General features: G+C 40.6%; 1 protein-coding gene across 1 annotated transcript in view; it reads left to right on the top strand.

The window, feature by feature from the left end:
- Positions 1-1,857: 1,857 nt before the first annotated feature.
- The window catches only part of chn2 (chimerin 2), a 23,560-nt gene continuing 6,678 nt past the window's right edge, over positions 1,858-18,739 (top strand). Inside the window, exons 1-6 of the mRNA XM_078253140.1 lie at positions 1,858-2,491; positions 10,105-10,143; positions 11,857-11,912; positions 14,137-14,168; positions 14,425-14,538; positions 14,691-14,961. Of these exons, the coding sequence (XP_078109266.1) occupies positions 2,443-2,491; positions 10,105-10,143; positions 11,857-11,912; positions 14,137-14,168; positions 14,425-14,538; positions 14,691-14,961 (561 nt within the window). The 5' untranslated portion in view covers positions 1,858-2,442. The remainder of the gene's footprint in view (positions 2,492-10,104; positions 10,144-11,856; positions 11,913-14,136; positions 14,169-14,424; positions 14,539-14,690; positions 14,962-18,739) is intronic.

The following is an 18,739-nucleotide window of genomic DNA, read 5'->3' on the forward strand; positions in this document are numbered from 1 at the left end:
AATTACATATTTGGGCATCACCATACATGCGTGCTACAGCGAGTTGTCCAGGACACCTATGAAACTATATTAAGTAGTGTTCAAAGGGATCTGGCCAATTGGTCTGCGCTGCCGGCATCATTACGGTCCAGGATTGCTGTTGTTAAAATGAACATAGTTCCTTGTGTGAATTTCTTAAATATAATGATCCCCTTACCCTCACCAATACATTTCTGGAAGAAACTTGATACCTTAATTTGGCAGTATATTTGGAATAATAAACAACCTAGGCTAAAATACTCTACCCTGCAATGTACCACAAACACGGGAGGCCTGGCCCTCCCCAACCTTAAAATGTATCACAGAGCCTTTCAGCTACGGGCCCTCAGAGTGTGGATGGACCCATCTACAGTTCCATGGAGAGAAATAGAGCAAAACCTCACTGGAAGTCTAAGACTGCGTTGACCTTGCCTTTGCAGGTGTGTGTCCAAAAAGGTGTATGCTAGCCTATGGCCCTATTATCACCAACACATTGACCAACTTTAAACAGGTGGAGGAGCAACTACGCTACACCAATAAGTAGCATTTGAATACCCCAATATGGCACAATGCACACTTAATGTCTGGTAACAAACCCTTTGCTTGTAAGCAGTGGAGTGACATAGGTATTTATACTTTAGATCAGCTATTCAATGAGAAAGGTATGTTGAGTTTTGAAGACCTGAGAGCTAGCTTTCAGGTCCCCAGGACATCCTTCTACTTTTATCTTTGCTTAAGATCAGCCCTGTTAAATGTTACGGAGTGCCATGGGGAAACAGTCTTGCCATGGTTTGTTGATTTTCCTGTGAGAGGATTAGTGTCCAAGATGCAAGTATCCATAGGAGAAATCCCAATAGTAAAGAAATGGGAGCGAGAGTTGAGCCCTGAGGGGAATGCAATTAATTGGGAGACAGTTTGGGACAACATTTTCCACTGTTCCAAGAAGCCAAATCACCAGTATATCCACTTCAAAATATATCATAGGACATATTGGACTCCTCAGAAGAGATACGTCTTTAAAGCCATTCCCACTCCCTATTGCATGTTCTGTCAACCTGAACAAACTGGAACTTTTCTGCATATGGTCTGGAAGTGTGAACAGGTGCATGAGTTCTGGAATAAAACAACATCATTACAATCTGATGTGATAGGATGTCAAATTCCTACTGACCCGATTGTTTTGTTACTTTAATGACAACTCTAAATTACACCTGCTTGGGAGACAGAGGAAAGTTTGGCTAGCTGGCTCAACTGCAACCAAGAAAATGATAGCTCAACGCTGGCTCCCCCCTCACTCGCTTTGTATAAAACAGTGGTTGGCGTATTTTCTAGACATAGTTATGCTTGAGCTCTCTACAGCAAGGATTAACAAAGCCAAGTCATCCGCCTACGGGAAAGCGCAGCAGCACAAATATCAGACTTAATCACCTCAACCCCACAAGAATTAGAGGAGATCGATTAGGCAAGGTGTGGTTTCTGTTTGTTTGTTTTGTTTTCCTCGAGACAGCAGAGGGTGGGGGGTGGGAGAGGGTTTTTGTTCTTGTTCAATTTATGTTTATCTGTTATGTGCACCATCTGCTATTACCTGTCACACAGTGTGGAATTTGTTTTGTATGTCTGAAGGTGCCAATAATAAAAGTTGATCACAAAAAAAACCCTCCCTTCAAAATCTATACTTAATGTCACGGACACTAGGCTACGTGCATCTTTTTCTGTCTGTGTGATCCCAGGGAAAAGTAGGGGATGCAGCCCCACCAGATGGCGCAAAACACTGATTCTGGCTCTTTCAACATAACATGACATAACATGACATCTGATAAAAATGAAAATATGCCAATGTGACTCAGCCAGTTGGGCATTTGCATGAATCTTATTTAACCGTGGTTTGAAAGACAAAGTAACGTGTGTTTTAGATTTTCAAAACATAACTGAAGTCTGTTGTCTTTGGCTTATTTTGCCAGTGTAGCTTGCTTACATTTGACCACCCTGCTCCAAACTTTCACTTTAAGAAGGCGCGTCTACGCTGCAGTGTAGTGTGTTTATTACAATCCTTAAAGTGGCACATGGAAACCATAACCGATTTCTGCATGGCACAAATCTAGACCTACATATTCTGCCTGTCCAGTGCGAGGAAATGCTTTGGTGAAACTGATCCACGGAGTATAGGTGTTCCTGTAGCGTGTCTGACTATTTTTATCTGTGGCAGTGGATGCAGCAGACTCCTCGCCGAGGCGCGCAGCGAGCCGAGGGGAAGGATCGGCGGTTGGTGGTTTCTGGACAACACGAGACATGAAATAGTCACCGGTAGAGCCGTCAAAGGTGAAGCACATTGGGACGTAAGTGAAATGGAGACACCGCCGGCGACGAGCTGCTGTGAGCGCACCTTGGCCAAACGGGAATAACCGAGCCGTGAAACGGGCTGGGATGGCAGCATCCAGCAACTCAAGCCTCTCAGGTTCATCTGTGTCCTCCGGTAAGAGTTCACATATTAATATTAATAATTGTAATATTATTATTATTATTATTATTATTATTATACATATTATGTATAATAATAATAATAATATATATGTATAATATACATATTATACATATATATTCCTCTGTAGGGAGTTTGATTTTGCTTGTCGGTGTCCATTGATTTATATGCCTTATTGGCTTAAATTAAACTTTTATCATTATCTTGTATAATAAAGCCACCACATATGCTCCAGGAAATGTGACATTATCTCATTTCCCCATTTGCGTCTCACACGTGATAGGTAAACATTAAGCAAACATATTATTAAAGTAGCTTTATGTGACTGCTGTGATAAGCATCACCATCTGTTGTATTTGGGTTCAGTGGGAAAGGACACCTTCCATGTGCAAAGGGATTAAGATGCAGTCAATATGACGTTGGGTTTGGATGTTATCATTAGGTTGCCAATCATGTCCATAATTCCCTTATTGACTTTCCGCTTGGCTGGCTGTAAGGATTATCTTTGGCCTGTGTAGTCTACCATTTTTCAAATTGCAGCACCAGGCTGGGACTTTGTAAAAAACCCTAATATGCTGGTGTCCAGTGACATAATACAGTTCATACTGCCACAGTGTGCACAAAACTCCAATCAAACCCTGTTTGCATATAATGTGGTATATATGCGAGTCACACCTTTTATATATTTGTTAAAAAAAAAATCAATTTCAGGGTTGAATTTTCACAGAATGAGAACAGAAAGTGGGTTAGCAGCTGTTCAAACAAGCCCAGAATGAAATATCAGTTCCATGCTTGTCTCAGTGTATATCCCATTTTGTGTTGATAAAGCACATTGCTCGTGTTTGCCAGGGTATAAAGTACAAACCCCACTATCACAGCACTGTTTGATGTGGAAGCCCTGCCAACAACCAGAGGCGTGTGTGAGAGAGACGGCGTGTCTGATGAGGGGAAGGAGAGGCTGTTTATAATACCAGACTCAGCACTTTGGTTTATGTCATTGCTGTTTCCACCAATATTTTAAATTTTTACAGTGAAGAGTCTAGAAAATGTTTAGTGTTACTTTGTTCCATCTACATAAACAACGCAAATCTACGGTTTATTACAGAGTGTGGACATTGTATAGTATACTGTACATAATGTTTGTTTGACTTTCTAACTCTCTCTGCATCCCAACCACACCACACAGCAGTCACATTTCCCTAGGTACTGCCCAATGGGAAGGACAGGCAGTTGTTTCCAAGCTGATATAGCCTGTGGCAACCACATGCTTTACAGAGCATTATCTCATGTGTGCGTTTCAGAAAGCGGTGGATTTACTGTTTGACCACTGCTGCTTTAAGAGGAAAGTCTTTTCTCTCTGTGGCATTGGAGGGTTGTCATTACTTTTGGGCTCTCAAAATAATTATCAGAGGTTACAAGCTGCGCTGCTGCCAGGGATAGAGTGGTATTCACAAGGGTATTATTATTTTCATGGAGAGCTCTTTGGCAGTCAGACACAACATTTGAATAATCTTCACTATGAGGTATATGACACAAAAATGAAGCTCAATTTCTGCTCCGTATTAGGTCGTCAGTTCTGGCTGCAAACAAAGAGCTTTTGGTGTAGTTATTTAGGCTGCTTCTGGTTATAAGTCTATCTAGTAATGTTGTTTGGAGGCAGAGTGTTGAAATAAAGTTCATTCAACTTGTGTCACTAATGACATCTGATTTGTGATAGTGGCAATGGTAGTTATATTATGGAAGCAGATGATTTATTTCTGTACTTCCTGCAAATTATTGAAATTTAGGTACAATGAAATGTATAGACTGCATTATATACACAAAGTCTATAACTGCAGCGTGCATGCACAGGTGAATAAAAGTAGATGTACTCTATATTTTTGAGGACAGTCAGACAAACTGAAAGGACTGCAACACGATTGCAGCAAATATGTTGCAATCTCTCCCTTTCCATGGAAAGATATTTTCTGGCAATTCGTCTAGATCAGTGAGATTCCTACACATTCTTGGCACAGGTGGGCATTGTAGCATGTACTGTACCAACAGTACACCATTTGCCAGACAGCTCCAGGAAATAAAGCTTTAAAAATAAATTGAGGGATAGAGCATGAAAGTATCCCTTCAGCTCCCAGGCCTTAAATGGCAAAATTGGTCAGGGAGGCAGAATTACAGCCATGTATTACAGAAAGGCTGTCTGGTCAACACAATCCTGTACATGTGTCTGGCAAATGCTGCAGTTTACCTCGAAATCTTTTCACCACATAAATTTCTTGTCCTTATCAGTTTACATCATGTCGGACTGGATTTGTGTCATGCATGCTGACTGACTGAAATGAACCGCATGTTTTACAGCTTCAGCGAGGGGGAAGTTCGTCCCCTAAGTATTTAAATTCTGGTTGAACATATCCCAGTAGTCAATCCTTTATTAATTACAACAACAGACTCTCTCAGTGGCTGGGACATGGCAGTGTCAGAATCAGATTATTAAATTGCACTTTTCCCTCATCTGAACTCAGCTACAATTCTTGTTAACAGAAAAATATACAGTTTCCCTAATAGTGTCTAGCCCAGTAGCATACAAACACACTCCAGAGAAGAAGCCTCATACCTGTCACATATTATCTGGTCAGCACTAAGGCAGTGTTGAAATGCTTGTTTTGGACCAGTGTAATACACAGATGGTCTCCCTGCTGCAGCTCTGCTTCATCCCACTGACACACATGTGTGTGTCTTTATGAGAGGTTCTGCATGTATCTTTATTTGAGTACTTCAGAATGTGTTGTTTCTGTATGCCATTTATGTATGTGAATAATACTGGCTATACATTACATTAGGGCTTTCAAATATAAACGCTTATCTATTTTCTTTTTCTCTTTTAATCAAGTTCTTTTTTTTTTTTTTAATTCTCTCTTTGTATCAAGTCTGTCAAATCTCACCTTTTTGCTTTCCTAGCCAAGCTTAATCACATTGTATTGTATTGAGTATTGAAAATGGGAAAACAAGTTCCAGACATGAGTCCGTTTGGAGTCATCTAAATCATCTAGGTAGCCCAATGATGAGCAAGCCACCTTTTCTGAGTGGCTCATTCAGTTCTAGCAGAGCAGAGAAAAATACACCTAACTAACACAGTTACAATGCTGGGGTGAACTATGAGGTTGTGGTGCAGTGCAAGCCTGGCACATTCATAGCATGAAATGAAAAAAGATTGGAGATCCACCAAAACAAACAAAATACCACAAACTCATTCACCTTCAGAGACCCCAGCCCCAACAAAGATGAGCAGGTGCATGTAGACCATGGAAACATTTGACATAAACTGAAATCAACACTTGTGGTAACGTTTTCTCATAAGTAGTGTGTGTGTGTGTGTGTGTGTGTGTGTGTGTGTGTGTGTGTGTGTGTGTGTGTGTGTGTGTAAGGCTAACAAGGTGTTAGTGAAAACAGTCCGGTTTTAAGACGTCCGTGTATGATTTTCGACCTCTGCTTTTTAGCTGCTGGGATAGAGTGTTGCCAGTATCTTGCAATCAGACAGCATAGAAGATATGGTGCTGTGACAGCTGTGCAACTTGTATTTCATGAGTTTGCAGATGGACCTTGAAGTCCCATCTAATATTAATTAGTAAACAGCATAGGGAGGAGAGGATAGATGTTTTATCACTGAAGTTCAGCATACGTTTTCTTGTTTTGATCCAACATACTGCCAGATTTGTGTGAAGTGTAACAGAAAACATCTCAAATGAACATACAGTAATAAGATTTCTGTCTAAAAAACAACAAATTATGTCTCATCTATACTAGTAATTCCATCTTTTTTCATGGTGCATCAATGTGCCAAGCACCTCAGGTTCTCAAAATCCTGAAGACCAGACCTATCCATCTTTACCTAGTAGTAAGAAAGCAAACACTTCTGATACAACAGACATTGAATATATTGTTACAATATCACAACAACCAATCAATGTCTATATTTTGTGTGTGCAAGTGGAGCATGATCAGCTCCATATTACCTCTGATATGTCAGTGCCTTGCCAGCCATCTAACATTACGTAGTTGTCTGCTGCTATTTGTTGGTTTTGTGGGTATTTTACGTAGCGTATACGTAGCTTTTTAAGTCTATATAAAACTACTTGTTTCTTTCACCTTTAATGGTCTAGTGGGGAGTTTTATTCAGATTTGACATCATTCATTTCATATTCACTAAAATTTGTGATATTGAACACAACTCTGTACAATTCATAAAAGGCTTATATAGATATATGACATATTCTCTTCGTCACGGAAGCCACACCCACCGGTAATTATTTTATTGAATGCTTCTGACTGGTGAGTAATGGAGGGCAACACAATTAATAGCTGTTTCTTTGGGGCTAAGAACCCTTTGGCTGCTCCCAAATTTTAAATTCTCCCTGATCATCAGACACTGCACAAACTCTGAGCTACTTAGAAATTCTTTTTGATGTTGGGAAGGACATGTGTGTGTGTGTGTGTGTGTGTGTGTGTGTGTGTGTGTGCGTGTGTGTGTGTGTGTGTGTGTGTGTGTGTGTGTGTGTGTGTGTGTGTGTGTGTGTTTGTTTGCTTGCATCAGAATCGACCCTTAAGAGCTTTCCTTTCCGAGACGCAGTTGCCGCTGAATTGCAGACTAAAATGCCATTCGTCATTAAAAAGAATCAGATTGAAAAGCGAGTATTTGGCAGCCAACCAGATGAAATCATATTTTTTAAACAAGCCGCAGTGAAATAAATCTTTCAGACTGCCAGTGCAATATACAGTGACTAAGCTTTAGCATTAGGACAATAGATTTTCCGAGGCAGCTTGGTCACACATCAGCAAACTGAGCCTGAAACCTATTTACTCTCAAAACATCCACTTCTCAATCGAGCTGCTTGCTCTCAATTTACATAATTATTCAGCATTTGATCATATGCACCTATCTTGTCTTTCCTGTGTAATTAATTCAGCTCTCTCTAAAGCAACAGCACTATCAAGATCAGAAGCAATGATGCGTTTTTGGTTTGTTTAATAATGTTGCAACCAGTGTTCCAGTTGAGCTCCTGCTGCAGTAAGTAGAGAAAACAAACAGCATGGAGGAAATTCTTGGATTGCCTTAAGTTAAACAGATAAATACAGCACAAGGAATATACAGATACTTTAAAAGAACTAGTGATATGGTTTTAACATTAATGCCATTTATGAGTAAGTTTCACAGTTTTGCTGTCCTTACGTCAATGGCCACATCCAACAAGTGCTCACTGGTTTTCACACCCTCTCAGGTGTGTTTTCTTTTTTTTTCCCTCTGGCCTGAGGGGTGTGGCGCCGCCGCCAATCTGCTGATGACTGCAAAGGAATGTTTCAAATGAGCAATGTGTGTCTTCTGGATCAACATGATTCATTATTCAAACAGTCAATTGAGTCCTTCAACATTGTTGCTGGGAGTTTAAAGGTCCCATGACATGGTGCTCTTTGGGTGCTTTTATATAGGCCTCAGTGGTCCCCTAATACTGTATCTGAAGTCTCTTTCCCAAAAATTCAGACTTGGTGCAGAATTGCAGCCTCTAGAGCCAGTCCCACAATGACCTTTACTTAGGATGTGCCATTTCTGTGTCTGTAGCTATTGAGGAGGAGAGAGGGGGGGGTAAGGTGGAGGGTGGGGGTGTGGCCTTGACCAACTGCCACTTTGCTCATTTGAAAGCCATGATGTCTCTCTCTCATGGGTGGGCCAAATTCTCTGGGCGGGCAAAGCAGAGAAAGGGGAGGTAACCTTCCTCCTTATGACCTCATAAGGAGCAAGATTCCAGATCGGCCCATCTGAGCTTTCATTTTCTCAAAGGCAGAGCAGGATACCCAGGGCTCGGTTTACACCTATCACCATTTCTAGCCACTGGGGGACCATAGGCTGGCTGGGGGAACACATATTAATGTTAAAAAACCTCATAAAGTGAAATGTTCATGCCATGGGACCTTTAATGAGAGATGTTACACTAGACATCTGAGAGGCGGATGAATCATTCATTGTCAGCTATTTTGTGCATTTGGCATTTAGTGTCATCTGCCAACTGTCAAAAACTGTGATACCTATAGACCACCATGTTTGATACTGTATGATTGGGTCATCCCGGTCAGTCTCACTGTGACATGTAGGACATGCAGAAACATTTAGATATGCAATAACATGTTTCTGCCAATGGGTCAAAACCTGTTAAGAAATTGCTGTGAATAGCATAAAATTATTACCAAATGATTGTTATTAGAGGAAGGATTATTTCTTTCTGTTGGGTGTACGTTTTAACTAATGAGTCAACAAAAATGTTGCAATTTAATATAATTATAAATTTGTAAAATAAAAATACAGACACAACATCAATATTTGAGTTTGAAGGTTCATACTTGACCTTTAAAAAACAGCAGCAAGACAAGTTCCAATTTATTTTTCCAAAGCTTTTGACCACATCTCTTGACTTTCCTCAACATGTTGAGTTGCTGTGGTGTAACATGTGGTTATCAAGTTTAGTCAACATCATTTTTATATCATTAGTTAAAATATGCTGCACCATTTATGTCATAATCAGGGCCAGGCATTTTATGACATTACTGGCAGTGTTTTTGACAGTTGGCAGTGTTTAGTGACACATTTTATGACAAGTCATTATTTTACCCAGTGGGTACTACAGTAACTTATCAGCTGATACAGGGCCTTTACTTCATCCTCTCTCTAACTCTTTTCAAGCTAATATAAAAGCGCCATCATATATTTCAGGAATGTGTTCACATAATCATAAATCCACTATTGTGTTTCCCGGAGAAAAGTCTTCCTGTGGGTTGTGACATTGTGTTGTATTTACTTACATTACGTTTGATTGATGTGTTTGTACTCTTGTGTTTTCGGGACCCTGCCGGTGGGTAATTTAGATCAGGCGTGTGCTAGTCTCGCTTTGCCAGACCCGCCTCCAAAGCACGCTGAAGGAGAGTCTGGCTGCTCCACATAGCATTCGGGGATGGGAGGAAAACGTGCTCTGGTTTAATGGGATTTCTTTAAACCAATCAAAATCGTCATGGGCGGCGCTAAACTCTGCACAGAGCCACTGCAAAATAGTCTTGCGAGAGAAAACTCAGATTGGACAGATAGTCTAGCTAGCTGTCTCAATGTACCATGCAGAGATCTGAGAAGCAGTCAAAAATAGTCCTCATTAATCCACCGAATTTAAAATTCCAATACAAAGAAAGTGGAAGGAAATGGAAATACATGCATCCGGCGGAATTTCCTGCAGCACTGGAGAAATCCCGGAAGTTAGTCTATAGTAATATAGACTAAGGTGTGCGCTGATGTTTAGCGAAACACGCAGACATCTGTATTGATTGTCCTTGAAGCAGAGGCCCTGATTAGAAGTGTATTACACTGGTGCATCTCAAGAGGCAGCTGCACAGTGTGAAGCCATATGCATAAAGATAACAGATAGATAAACAACAGTGACGTAACCATGGTGAAGGGCTCAGTCATTCCACTGGGAAAAGGATATAAATGGAGATTTTAATGAGAGAAAACAGGGAACAGTCTATTAACACCACTGTGAGTTAATAACAGAAACCTGCTATACATTTGTGTTTTACAGACCCTGAGGATTACCAACCGCCCATATGGAAGTCCTACCGTAAGTAATTCTTCTATTTTGTATGCTGCTTTGCAAAGATTTTGACTGACTTGGCCTGACTTTGGCTTTTAGTGTTTTTATTTATTCAACATTTAAATAACAAAGATACATTTTTCTATACTTGGAAGAATTGTCTTTTGTTTTACATAGTACAACTAGATACAGTATATGCTGCATCTTCCAAAAGGCTACATACACACACACACACGCACAAAAGGCACACACACTCAAACACACTCGCCCACACAACCCATTCACATACGCACAAATGCACAGCAGCAAATTCCTGATCTCTGAGTAAAATAGGTTACCAGCACCCGGGGAAAATACAATTTTCTACCTGCAAAGAGGCTCAGCTGAAATAGGGTCCTCAGAACACCCACTTCATTATACAATCTTTTTGCCATGTGGGAGGAAATGGGTTGACTCCTCAGAATATATGTGGTGCATTTGTTAAAGCAGAGCACAACTCATTTTAGCTGGAAACTGTGTCTGTCCTTAAAGTGATTACAGTTTAACCAATACAAGTTAAAGCTTTTATATACATTTTCTTCCTGTAATTAAATGTCTCTTCCATATAATTGTCCCATAATGCTGCGTTTCTGAAGTCTCCTATATTCTCCTGACTCCTCTGGTCCTCTGCTGAGGTATTTTTAGATCTCACTGTGTCACAGGAATGGATGACGTCCAGATCTTGCTGGTTGGCTTAAGTCAGCTTGACAAAACATGAAAATTCACAGTCAGGAGCCTTCCCCTGTCTGGAGAATCTGCTGTGATGAAGACTTAGCTCAACCTCACGCAGTGAGGTGACATTGTAGTCCTCATCCACATCTCACAAGGTTATAGACTGACAAACGTACATGTACTGTAGGAGCAAGTGCATTGAAAAATAAAACCCTAAAGACTGTTATTCTGTTATTTTCGCAGTATTTCTTTTTGTCAGGTAAAAGAGAAACTCAAGCTCTAGACAGATTAAAAACTGGATATGAAGAAAGTGACCACAATCAGTTACTGATTCTTCTGTTGTCGTAACATAATATTTGTTTTATCCTGACTGACATCCCATTCTCAGAAACATCAGCAACGCTTCGGCTTCTCTCACTTCTTGATCAGTAATTGTAATGTACTTATTCTGTGAGGCTGCTGCTGTGAGGTGTTTGTGGTGATTACTCTGACTTGCACAAATCCCTCAATTCCATTTTCACTTTGCTTCACTGATTTACTTTGCGTTATCCTAATACTAAAACAGAGAGTCTTGGATTTGCAGCATGTGTGTATTTAGGAGTGTAAGTATTTCAGTTTTGCAGTATTGTGCACTTGTAAGTCCACATTAGGGAAGTGCACAACAGGTCTTTATTCACATAAATGCATTGCAGATAAATGGCACCTGTCATGTAAACCACTGACTGCTGCTTAGCCTCATATATAAGCTAATGGCTCCTGTTGTTCCTTGTTACCCTTGCACTGTATCAGAGCTGCAGTCAGAGCCTATACTAAAGGCTGTTAAGTGGAGATCTTCCTTGATGTCCAGGAGGGTCCAGTGTCTGGAAGCTGCACTGCATCATTTAGTTTCCTTCATCTTTATGTGTGCATTGAGGTTGTTATTTTGGTAACTAATCTACGAAATGTGTGTAATTACAATTGACACGGAGCTATGAGCATAATTTAAAGGGGCAGAGGGCCTTAATTAACATCCATGTGTTTCTCTAACAGTGTACCAGCTACAGCAGGAAGCCCCAAGACCAAAGAGGATCACATGTCCTCAGGAGGTCAGTACATCTGTAAATCTGTATACAATAGGCTACTGCATAGGGCTGAAATGATTGGTTTTACATTGTTATTGACCATTTAGTTTGTAAAATATGCAAATTCTCAGAAACTTTTAAGTCTAAAGTCAACATAAAAAAACCTGTAATACCTCACATTTCAGATGTTTGTATTTCACTATCAATGACTCATTGATGAATTGAGTAATTTTTTTTTTTTTGCATTACAACTGTGTATTAAAATGAAATGTACAAACAACAGATATGAAAACTAATACAAATAATTTAAAAAAAAACGTATATTTATATTTCATACTTCATAGAAAAAGATGCGATACAATATGCTTAACAAAAGATGAAAAATACACATTAAAAGACAGATGCAAGAAATATAAACATTAAAAACATAACGTTTCTTTTTCTTTCTTTTTTTTGGTCATAGGACAATAAACTATTAACGTTCAAACTAAACTACTGCTGGACCCATTCTTTTTCTTTTCAAAGCCAAGAGTTTTTTTTCCGCTTGCTTATGCATTTTGAAAACTCAGTTTTTACTCTCAGGTTTTAGCGTGGAAAACATTCACTGAGAAATGATTGAGTCTGGCAGCTGGAACCCAGACCAATCAGTAACCTATGGGGAGTGGCTCGCTGCTTCTTGAAACTCCCACTCCTCATGACTACAGTAACTGTTTAAACTCAGCATGATCCTCCAACTGCATGGCTTATTCTTTGCCTTAAATGTAGTTAGGAATGTATTTTGGTGAATAGTTTAGGAGTAATTTGACATTTTCTGAACCTGTTTAACCTAAAGGATTTAAAAGATAGATTTACAAGTCTGTCTTAAAAGAGGGAATTTTGTACTAATAAGACTGCAACTTTGGATGATATCCACTTGATTTGTCTAACTCAGACAGCTGAAGCTTTATAATAGCAGATAAACAAGTGTGGATTTTATGTTTCCCATCACTTGAGAAACGAAAGGATTGAGGGGGAAGGATTATAGCAAACAAAAGCCTGTTTCAATGTTCATATGGGCATCTGACAATCATTTTGAGAGTAACAAGTCTAGCACTTTGAATGGACAGAATAGACTTTAGCTCTGTTAATAAAGCTGCCCTCACTGAGAGAACTGCCAAGCTTCTATTGCACAGCCTACCAGAAATGATGCATGGCTCATCTTATTTTGACTCTTGCCATACTTTGATGAGCAAAGTGAAAGTTGTGTGCTTGCTCTGTGAGATTAGTGGCTACCCGTTGATTTAAAGGTCCCATGACATGGTGCTCTTTGGATGCTTCTATATAGGCCTCAGTGGTCCCCTAATACTGTATCTGAAGTCTCTTTCCCCAAATTCAGCCTTGGTGCAGAATTACAGCCACTAGAGCCAGTCCCACAATGAGCTTTCCTTAGTATGTGCCATTTCTGTGTCTGTAGTAGGGGGGGGCAAGGTGGAGGGTGGGGGTGTGGCCTTGACCAACTGCCACTTTGCTTGTTTGAAAGCCATGATGTCTCTCTCTCATGGGTGGGCCAAATTCTCTGGGTGGGCAAAGCAGAGAAAGGGGAGGTAACCTTCCTCCTTATGACCTCATAAGGAGCAAGATTCCAGATCAGCCCATCTGAGCTTTCATTTTCTCAAAGGCAGAGCAGAACACCCAGGGCTTGGTTTACACCTATCGCCATTTCTAGCCACTGGGGGACCATAGGCAGGCTGGGGGAACTCATATTAATGTTAAAAAACCTCATAAAGTGAAATTGTTATGCCATCGGACATTACCATTACCAAATCCATTATGTATCATAACTCTGAGTTTTAAAAGAGATTCTACACTATCATGTGTAAAGGTGTATGGAAAGAGGGTCTGGATAACAAAAGTGTTAGATGACATGTACAAAATGAAAAATGTTTTAGTCATAGCCTTTGATTTGTAGTGCAGACACACTACACACACCCTGGCGTGACACAGTAACACACTAAGTATTAATTCTTTGCAGCTGGCCATCTATCACCAGCTGTTTTCTTACACTGCCTCTAATTCATCTCCACACTCTGTGATTTAGCTTTATGGTTCGGTAGCTGCGAATAGACGCAAGGGCACAGATGGAGATAATCTGTCCTGGGGTGTAGAGTCCTTTATCTTCCACACAGGCTGTAAGAACAATTCGCAAAGCCATTTAATTGAGCTTTCATATCGTACTGCTCCAGCCAATATGTCTTCTTCTGCTTCACAGATGGAGAGCAGACCCAAATACTACGGCAGAGAGTGAGTGTGACTTGATTACTCTCATCGTTTTAATGCCTTTTTTTCTTTAAATATAACAATGCAGAGGATGGTTTTATTTAGCATTACTGCCTTGCATCATATGTGGGGTTTAAGTGGGTAGATGTGTATTTAGTGTGTATGTGTGTATTTTTGCTTTGGTTACATCCATACATTCAAAATGTAAATATGTGTGTATTGGATAAAATTACATTGGAGGAAGAGTAATAGGTACTGCATTTCATTTTTTTTTTTACAGATTTCATGGCATGATCTCTCGAGAATATGCAGATGAGCTTCTGGTGGCAGCAGAGGGTGCTTACCTCATCAGGGAGAGCCAAAGACAGCCAGGGACACACACCTTGGCCTTAAGGTACCAACACCATCAGTATGCAGCACAGAACCCCCTGAAAGGTCGGCTCTATCCACAGCCCAGTCCTCACTCTGTCTTCACCTTGTTCACTTTTATTCATCCACTCAACTTGACACTATTCACTCCCTCTGTCTTCATGTATGTCAATCCAGGTTTGGGCACCAGACCCTCAACTACAGATTGTTCTATGACGGGAAGCACTTTGTCGGTGAGAAGAGGTTTGAGTCGGTCCATGACCTAGTGACGGACGCCCTTATCACTCTCTACATTGAGACAAAGGCGGCGGAGTACATCGCCAAAATGACCACTAACCCCATCTACGAGCATCTTGGTTACACCTCATTGCTCAAGGACAAGATGGTGCACAGGCTGAGCCGTGGACGCACAGAACCACGCAGGGTCACCTTCCAGGGAGATGATAGGGTGAGTTATCTTATACGTGTACTGTACTTTTGTGTGCACTGTGGGTGGTGTAGAGCAAAGAAGCTGTTATAAAGTTCAAGCATCTTTCTTGTTGAAGTGTCCATGAGCAAATGAGTAGTCAGTAGTAAGCCGGTTAGCTTAGCGTAGCATACTGGAAATGGGGAAACAGCTAGCCTGTTTCTGTCCAAAGCAAACAAAATACACAAACCAGAGCCTAGGGATTACTAATTAACATGTAATATCTAATTTGTTTAATCTGTAAAAACTACATATCGGGGTTACGGCGGGTTTGTTCTTGGCCCGGGGACTAACTTCCTTGAGTTTCATTGTATTCATTGTGAGGTTGCCAGGTAACCTCCATGAGAGGTGAATCAATTTTCTTATCTCACTCTCGGCATGAAAGCGAAAAGGTATATTTCCCAAATGTCAAACTATTCCTTTTTAAAATGTATTATCTGAGTTTTGGGGCTGTTGACTGGACAAAGCAAGCAGACTTAAGATGCAACCTTGGCCTCTGGTAAAACTGTGATGTGCCTTTAATATAACATATAACATTTTTAATTATCAATGAACAAAACAAAAATAATCAATACATTTATAGAAATAATAGTTATCTGCAGCTCTGTATCGCTTTCATGCTTGGCAAGAGAGCTTACTCATTATTTCATTCTAACACAAAGTATAGTTATTCCAAAGTGCTCCATATACACTATAAAAGAAATATTGGATTGAAACAAAACTTGATTTATTATTCAATATTTCTAGAATGTTAAAGAACCAGCCTTGAAAACTGTTTTCAGTTTATCAAAAGACTTCAGTTACCTACAATCCTAATAGTCAAAATAAGCCAGAATTATTTTACAATGTACGTAACGCAATACATCTCATCATCATCTCAGTACATGTAAATTATCTGGTACATTTCTCTCGGTCCTGTGACAGACACTGTATAGCACCATGATTTTAATCTACTTCCATGCCGCTGAACATTACAGTACATTTACAGTAGGATGAGAGTGCTGCTACTGAGAGGACACTTTGGCCTGTGAGTGAGACGTACATTATCCCTGTAGCCCCTGGGTGTGTTCACTGCTGCCATGCTTGGTTGCGTCCTCTGAAAGGTAATGATGACCAAAGGGACTGGGACTTTGCTCTGCCTGCCAAGCATATCAGACACACTGATCTTGGGTGAGACAAATTGCACATTGTATTCAATGGCACTCGAGAGCTGTTGTCAGATTAAAGTCTGTGAATGAGTTATCATTGAGGAACGAGGAATGTCTGTTTTCTTACTGGAGAAGAATCCTAACTATCCTTCCACTAGGTGGCAATCTTAACTCATTTCCTCCTCTCTTTAAGGCTTGATGATGGCAATAAGATTCACACCCAGCTCTTTTTATTAACAGATACTAATATTTTCTTCTTCTGAGATTTGACGAGCTGTATCCTTAATGTGTCTCTCAGCTTGAAAACCAGATGTATTGCTTTGGGGATTCTTTGTTTCTAAAATGTCAGCCTACACTTTGTCAGTCAGTGACAGACACATGACAACCCTGTCAGCAGGAGCATCAGTTGCAGTATTATTATCATCCGCCTTCAGTTTGGTCTCTGTAACATGACACGAGCCATTAATGCCACATTTTTGACATAATGGCCATCGGTCAGTCAGCAGTGCATTGATTCATAGTGAACTTCAAACTGTACATGCCACTACCAACCTCTAAGAAGCCCTTTAGTGCAGAGGACTGCCCTCACAAGTGCTCTGAAACACACAGACTAACTTCTGTTTGCTTAACACACAGTGCTTTACTGAACAGTGTCCAGCACTGTTGCTCTCTGTTTGACTTGCAGCTTATAATATTTGAAATTTTGTGGACTGCAGCCTCCACTTGGCAATTAAATCTTGAGCATGTCTCTGTCTAAATGTCACATTGTCAGTTATCTTGGCGCTTCTGTATTCATATTCCTCCTGCCAAGTTTTCTACATGAGGATCTGAGTCAGTGACAGCTATGATGATGGCAGGATTCGTCAGACAGCGTTTGAAAACCACCTGCCAGTCAAGGTAGAAAAAAACATTTCTGTCTGCTTGAATATTGCGTGTCCAAGAGGCAGACCCTGACAACTTGAATCTGTGGTTGCTTTTTGAACTTCATGTTTACCATTGACACAGCCACGCCCTGAGGCATTACAGCCACAGTAGCTTCACTGTATAGTCAACATTGATGTGTATTTACTCGGTGTCAGGTTGATACCACCATATTGCTGTGACTGCAAATTCTTGTGTAATTAAAATACTCCCAGAAGGTGGGGGGGGGGGGGGGGAGTACTTGACTCGACCTGTTGATCAACCTCCTGCATTTACTTCTCTTTGCATGTGCCGGAATTTCCTCAGTGGCCAGAACCTCTGCCACATTCCTCCTGATACTCACCACACTGGTTTAATCTCAGTGGGGCTCTCTTGACAGGCTGGTCTGCTCGCATGCCCCGAAAAAGATTTCCAAAGAAATTGTCATGTTGTTTGTTAAGATAATTACCTGTTCTCTCCCGAGAGTTGCAGGCTATAAAAATGCAAAAAAAACGGCCATTTACGTGTGTTCCGTTGTAAAATGTAAAAATGCTTCTCACACCGCATTATAAGCGTACATTTCCAGACTTTTAGAAGTGGTTATTTCTTTTCGGCTGCACACACAGAAAAATAGATAATTTTCTGTGTTTCCATTGACGACAAAAGTGTCAATTTCTTCCATTTTTGAATAATGGCAGATATCTTTGATTGCACTTGCACAGTGTGTCTATTTTTCTTTTTCTTTTCAGAGATGTTGGTGAGGGCTGTTTTGTTTGGGATGTGGGTAGTTGTATCTTGTTGTCTTACTGTGTCAGTGGCCACTGTTCCCTTTTCCCATGATTCCAAGTACAACAGAGTCCGCTCAGCTGTGCTCTCATAAAAGCCTTGCAGGAATAAAAGAAGCAAGCCACTGAAAAGAGCTTGTTGTGTGACCACCTTTTGTGTCCTTTCTTCCGAGCTCTTCTTTAAGAGACAAGAAGCCATCTGCCTGCAGACAAAGAGCCCTCGTCGTCCCTCCCTCCCTTCATCCTCGCAAGGCTAAAATATCTCAGAGTGGTCTATTCCTCATCTGTCCCCTCAGACTTAGCTGTAGAGACAAATTGTATGGTATGGTATGTGTAGGTCTTTTAAAGGAATGTCAGCTACAATGACAAATATCTTCACCTGTTCTGTCACTCTCATAGCTATCAGTCAGTTAATGGTTGCCCCCAGATGCCAGAGACAAAAAGAAATAGTTGCTACACAAAAGGCCCACAGCTATTTTTTTACTTTGCTACTGTCTGTAAGCTGCCAATCCTTTCATTTTATCTCAGCTTTGAAGTTGCCCTTTGGGTCTTTTTGCTCTCCGCTTCACTACTCTGCTTTGGCTTCAGCTCTTTATGATCACAAATCCAATGCTTACTGGCTGTATGACCTCTCCCTGTTTAAGAAATCAGTTCAACCTCATCGTTTTCTTGGTATCTTTTCAGGGTTCAGGCTTTGCTGTTCTGTAAAATTGCACGTTGGCATAAAATCTTGCAGATGCTTGTCATTTGACATGTAGTTTGCACTGCTCAGTGTTGTGTACCAAGGTTTCTTGATTAATTAGAAAAGCCGAGAAAGCCTTCTGGTGCTGTTAACTGGTTGTTTACAAGCAGAGCTAATAGGGACAAATTCAGCATGAACATAGCAACAGCCCCCCACTGCCAAAATACGATATGGCTGCAGACCTG

The sequence above is a fragment of the Sander vitreus genome, chromosome 6 (genome assembly GCF_031162955.1).
Source record: "Sander vitreus isolate 19-12246 chromosome 6, sanVit1, whole genome shotgun sequence".
NCBI classification, from domain to species: Eukaryota; Metazoa; Chordata; class Actinopteri; order Perciformes; family Percidae; genus Sander; species Sander vitreus.